This window comes from Salmo salar, chromosome 03, assembly GCF_965601325.2.
Source record: "Salmo salar chromosome 03, fSalSal1, whole genome shotgun sequence".
Lineage (NCBI taxonomy): Eukaryota > Metazoa > Chordata > Actinopteri > Salmoniformes > Salmonidae > Salmo > Salmo salar.
In genome coordinates, this window is record NC_138293.1 from 28,575,777 (window position 1) to 28,581,430 (window position 5,654).

The 5,654-nt window shown below is 38.6% G+C and overlaps 1 protein-coding gene across 1 annotated transcript; it reads left to right on the plus strand.

The window, feature by feature from the left end:
* The first annotated feature begins 1,362 nt into the window (after positions 1-1,362).
* Positions 1,363-3,664, plus strand: LOC123741624 (voltage-gated inwardly rectifying potassium channel KCNH2). The gene is made up of 3 exons (XM_045714696.2): positions 1,363-1,719; positions 2,610-2,840; positions 3,578-3,664. Exons 1-3 carry the CDS (start codon positions 1,644-1,646, stop codon positions 3,580-3,582), a joined length of 312 nt encoding a protein of 103 aa, XP_045570652.1. The 5' UTR covers positions 1,363-1,643; the 3' UTR covers positions 3,583-3,664.
* The last annotated feature ends 1,990 nt before the right edge of the window (positions 3,665-5,654 follow it).

A 5,654-nucleotide genomic window follows, 5' to 3' on the forward strand; every position in this document is an offset into this window, starting at 1 on the left:
GTGTGCAAACCTGGTGGCCAACTACAAGAAACGTCTGACCTCTGTGATTGCCAACAAGGGTTTTGCCACCAAGTACTAAGTCATGTTTTGCAGAGGGGTCAAATACTTGTTTCCCTCATTAAAATGCAAATCATTTTATAACATTTTTGACATGTGTTTTTCTGGATTTTGTTGTTGTTATTTTGTCTCTCACTGTTCAAATAAACCTACCACTAAAATTATAGACTGATCATTTCTTTGTCAGTGGGCAAACGTACAAAATCAGCAGGGGATCAAATACTTTTTTCCCTCACTGTATAATAGGCAGTGTCAGAGGAAAGCCCATAAAAATGTCAGAGACTCCAGTCACCCAAGTCATAGACTGTTTTCTCTGCTACCGCACGGCAAGTGGTACCATAGCACCAAGTCTAGCCATAAGACTGCTGAACAATTAATCAAATGGCCACCGGACTATTTACATTGATACCCCCCATTTGTTTTGTACACTGCTGGTACTGGCTGTTTATTATCTATGCATAGTCACTTCACCCCTACCTACATGTACAAATTACCTCAACTAACCTGTACCTCGCACACTGACTCGGTACAGGTACCCCCTGTATATAGCCTCGTTATTGTTATTTTATTGTGTTACTTTTTATTATTTTTGACTTTAGTTTATTTGGTAAATATTTTCTTAACTCTTCTTGTAACTGCATTGTTGGTTAAAGGCTTGTAAGAAAGCATTTCACGGTAAGGTCTACGCTTATTGTATTAGGCTCATGTGACAAACAAAGTTAGATTTGAATTTGTAACCTGCTGTTGCCACCTGCTGGTCATAGGCTCATACTGTACCAGAATACAAACTATCTGGCAATGTGCTTTCTGTGCCTCTAGATGGCAATCACAACATTCATTCTCTTCTAGATTGAAGGCGCAGGGTTCCAGGTGGTGAGTGAATTATGCTCTAAAATGCTAGTAGACTTTTATTGCATACATTTGACATGATCAAATAACTAACCATTTGTTTATCTAAAATAACCTACAAAAATATATATAGTTTAAATATTGCCTTGCTGCGTCTGTGATTGACCTACATCTAAAAGTGATTCCCTTTGCAATGTCACAATCAATATTCAACACAAAATATGAAAAATAGGCTAAATGTTCTGTTCAGTAAAGACATATCTGTAATATTGCCTTCAACTGTATATAAAAACACAAAACACCATGGACAGAGACGCAACTGACAACAACATCTACGACTTGATAGACCATCATCATTTCAAAAAGCAGGGTTTGCAGCCAAGACATCGTGGGTGGTCAGAGAAACAGGATAATACAGCAACAGTCCCCAGGCACCTGTGAATTGGAATTGCCGCTTCCACTGAACATGAGGCGGTGCTACTTCCAAGTGAAGGATACACCCGTAGCCTAACAACAAAACAGGTTGGCTGATAGCCAATAATGCTGTTCGGGGATTTTTTTATACAAAAACGCCAGGAGTATCTGCTTTTCAAAGTGGCTTGGTGGCTGTGATATGTTTCCAGCTGTTTAGTGATTTTAGAGTGACCACATAGGCGAAAGCGGCGCACAGCGGGAGACCACAGCAGTGACAGGAGCTTACCGTCCAACTTTCCAAACCGCGCGAAATACGGACCAAAATGCCTGTTCGGCGGGGACACGTGGCTCCTCAGAACACTTTTCTGCATACAATCATCAGAAAATTCGAAGGACGGAGTAAGATTTTTCCTATTCAACATTTTGGGGAACCCATGGTTAGAAATCCCGTTGGTTAGGGTTTTGGAATAAGATGCAAACAGACTCTTTCTACTTTCAAAGGCTTCTTTTGGCAATAAATGAAAAATATCCCTTTTGAAATTAGAATATTAGGCTATTATTGAAATCTGCATGTGTTGAGTTAATAGGTTTAATTAGATCTATGATCTTGCACTGTAAGCTGTTGTGATTCTCTTGTAAAAAAAAAACAATAAGTATAGTACTGCAAATGTATGAATTATGATATGACTGTCGGATTTGCACCCTATTTTAATTATGTTTCCTTTCTTGGTAAATTAGAATGTTAGGGTACAAATATTGATAAAATCAGATTTAGGCCCATGGGCTACATTTCTACATGACAGACTTACTGGGAGAGTAATATTTCAAGGATATAAATATAAGGCAGCAGTGTCTATCAGAGCATAAATTTGGCTCATATCCAAACAGGATCAGAAGTTAGTTTCTAAGCAGGATAGGAGAGAGTAAAACAGCTCAATTTCAAAAACAGATATGCATCACTGAATGTTTCCTTCTGGGTACATATTTTGATACCAAAACATAATCTACTTGTTTTTTAAGGCTCTAAACAGTTAACAGTTTTTATGTAAACAGTAAGTTTAGTAGTTGAAGGTGAAAACAGACTTGCACCTTACAGATGCACCCATCTTAGATCTCTTGCGGGTTTTAATAAATTACTTGGTTATATGCCTTGGTGCAGATAACTGAAGTGGAATGTGTGGTCAAATAAAATAATGATCTTAAATTGTACTGTAGTAAACTGTATAATATGACAAATTCCAAGGACTCTGTAGATTAGAATAATATTGATATATTATTCCTTCCCTCAGATCGCAAGTTCATCATCGCAAATGCTCGTGTGGAAAACTGTGCCATCATCTTCTGCAACGACGCCTTCTGTGGCATGTGCGGGTACACACGCGCTGAGGTCATGCAGAAGCCGTGTACCTGCAGCTTCCTGTATGGGCCACACACCAAGAGGCCTGCCGTGGCCCAGATGGCCAAGGCTCTGCTGGGCTCCAAGGAGAGGAAGGTGGATATCTCCCTCTACACCAAAGATGGTACGACCCGGCACAACCCACCAGGGCCTCAGCAGGGCTCTTATTTTATTTTGAAACATCAAACAGAGTTAGGAATATGGGTTGTAAAGTCATCTTACATTTTTGTGATGTATTTTGGTGTGATAACACAATCAAAACGTAACAGTTTCATAATAATAACATAGTGTGAATCAGAAGCGGCTGATTGGACAATGAGGAGACAGACAGGATGTTCTGGTGCTCACCTCTTTTAGAGGCTTTTATTTACAATAATAACAGGCACAGGACAAATTGGCCAATACACTTTGTACAGAAAATAACAAACAGGATGTTGACATAAAGACTTGAATAAATAAAAGACATTGTCAGTATAAACTATTCAACAACAACTTTGCCCATAACAAATCGCAGGTAGGGCTCTATTCTAGCCAACCTGTTACAGTACCTGACCAGCCTGCTCTCCTCCTAGGCAAAGTCCAACTGAGCACCTAAGTAGCCTACTCTTTCCAGGAACTATTTTCCGCTAGGAATGTTCCATCATAATAGCCCCAAAACATATTTCTACCATAAATGCATAATTTTCCATGGACATATAACATCATAAACAACCGTTTTACATAACCCCACACTTCAATAACTTGTGCCATAACTTCTTCTTTAAGTCACACAATACACATTCATGAAGTAATTCACCCCTGGGATAATTCATCACTTTGGTTATTCCCATTAACCAATAAATGTTCCTTGATGACTCGCAGACTAATTTCCGTCACGCACACCGGCACTTCAACAAGAAAACAGCGGGGAGCTTCAAACAAACATCAGGTAGGTTAAATTATATGATTATTCTCTTATTTTTTGGGACCAATTTTCATGGTATCCAGTTGGTAGTTACAGTCTTGTCTCATCGCTACAACTCCTGTACAAGAGAGGCAAAGGTCGAGAGTCGTGCGTCCTCCGAACCCAACCACCCAACCAAGCCTCACTGCTTCTTGACACAATGCCCACTTAACCCAGAAGCACCAATGTGTCAGAGGAAACACCGTACACACACAGTGGGACAGCTAGCACTGCGATGCAGTATCTTAGACCACTGCGCCACTTGGGAGACCATATGATTATTCTCTTTGATCGTTATTCTAATAATATATTTCACATTGCTAGAGCATGTACCTCTAAAATAGACAGCTTTATACACGGTAGAAACATGGTTAACAAGTTACATTGTTTTAGTTACTGGCATGCACAAACAACACTTGACTTTGGAACCTTATATCAAAGTATTGTTGGCAAACGGAATGCGCAACTCTAACCAACATATTTTCTTTTGTTTCAGGATTGTTGGCTATACCTTGAAGAGATACAATAAAGAGTCTTTCTCAAACCAATCATTTGTTTGTGTCATTGTCTATAAGTCACGGACATGCGATCCATGACACATAGTCTATAATATCAGAAGAATATGGTATTTTTTGACCATATAGTTGGTAGAATGATACATTTGCATAATGGAATTATAGACATTCAATTTCCACCATGTTTAGCTCTCAGGGTCCAAATGGTCCATGCTTTTATTACTCTGTTATTTCTCTCATTGCCATTCAAGCAGGCAGAAATACAGTTGGCATGACAAGTTCTGCAAAACTTCTTTCTGCCTGCTTGAACGGCGAATAGCTCAGATACACATGAAAATATGAAATGACCCTGGGAATCAATAGAATATCGCTCAGAGATGCACAAAAATAATAACATTCATGATTTGTACATTTTTCTTTTATGTAAATAATGCAGCTTTCAGAGATATTTGACAGGTTATCAGATGAAAAATCTACTGCTCAGTCTTCAAATGGATCTGACCTGACCAAATCCGTTTTTTATACCCTCAAAACTCCCAGTTCATTAATGTAATAAAGAAAGAACCATTGTCTAATTGATAAAGTACCTAAGCCCATGGGTAAAGCTCAAGGCTAGAGACCAGTATTAATATGACTGCAAGATATACACAGAGTGGTGTTATCTCCGTAACAATTGTTATTACAATATATTCTGTTTTTAAATAGTAAGCCTGTCTCTTTAATGTAGTGATTGGCAGGTGGGAGTAGGAGAATCATAACAATAGTAACAAAAGATAATGAGTCATGATGGCTTGAAGGACGATTACTCACTATGCCGCTCAAATCCCAAAGGTAACCCCTGGATTTTCTAATGGTTGCATAAGAGTCTACCACACAATGTCCTCTCTCTGTTTCAAGGAGCGGAAACCTGGTCTCTGATCATTTTGTATTATTCTGTACGTAAATCTGAGACAGCCCTTTTAATATTTTAAAACTGTGTTACGTTTCCTATGGTATGTATTAATTTGTGGATGTCCATCCCCTATTTTGTATGATACTGTATGTTATGCATTACAATTTGTATTATATATGTTACCCATTTGCCAAATGTACCAAAAGTTCAGAATTTACAAAACGTATGATGTGTTACAAATTCTAGCTAGGTGGCTAACGTTAGCTAGGCTAGGGGTTAGGGTTAGCTAAATGGTTAAGGTTAGGGGAAGGGTTAGCTAAAAGGGTTAAGGTTACAGTTAGGGGAAGGGATAGGTATCATGTTAAGTAGTTGCAAAGTATCTAAAAAGTAGTAAGTAGTTGAAAAGTTGCTAAAATGCTAAAGTTGTCCTTGATGAGATTCGAACTCGTCCACCATCCACCCCGACCAACCACCCTTCTTTCGTTTTTGCCTTAAGTAACCATCTGTCTTTTGTAACCATACCAAACATAACATATCATACTAATTTGAGTGTCCCGGATTTACATTTACTATGTTACGTCTAGTCTA

What these genes read in the sequence shown, in the direction of transcription:
- LOC123741624 (XM_045714696.2), top strand. Translation starts at nt 1,644, where the DNA reads ATGCCTGTTCGGCGGGGACACGTGGCTCCTCAGAACACTTTTCTGCAT. An exon ending in CAGAAAATTCGAAGGACGGA is followed by an intron (nt 1,720 to 2,609) that starts GTAAGATTTTTC and finishes TCCTTCCCTCAG; the next exon opens with ATCGCAAGTTCATCATCGCA.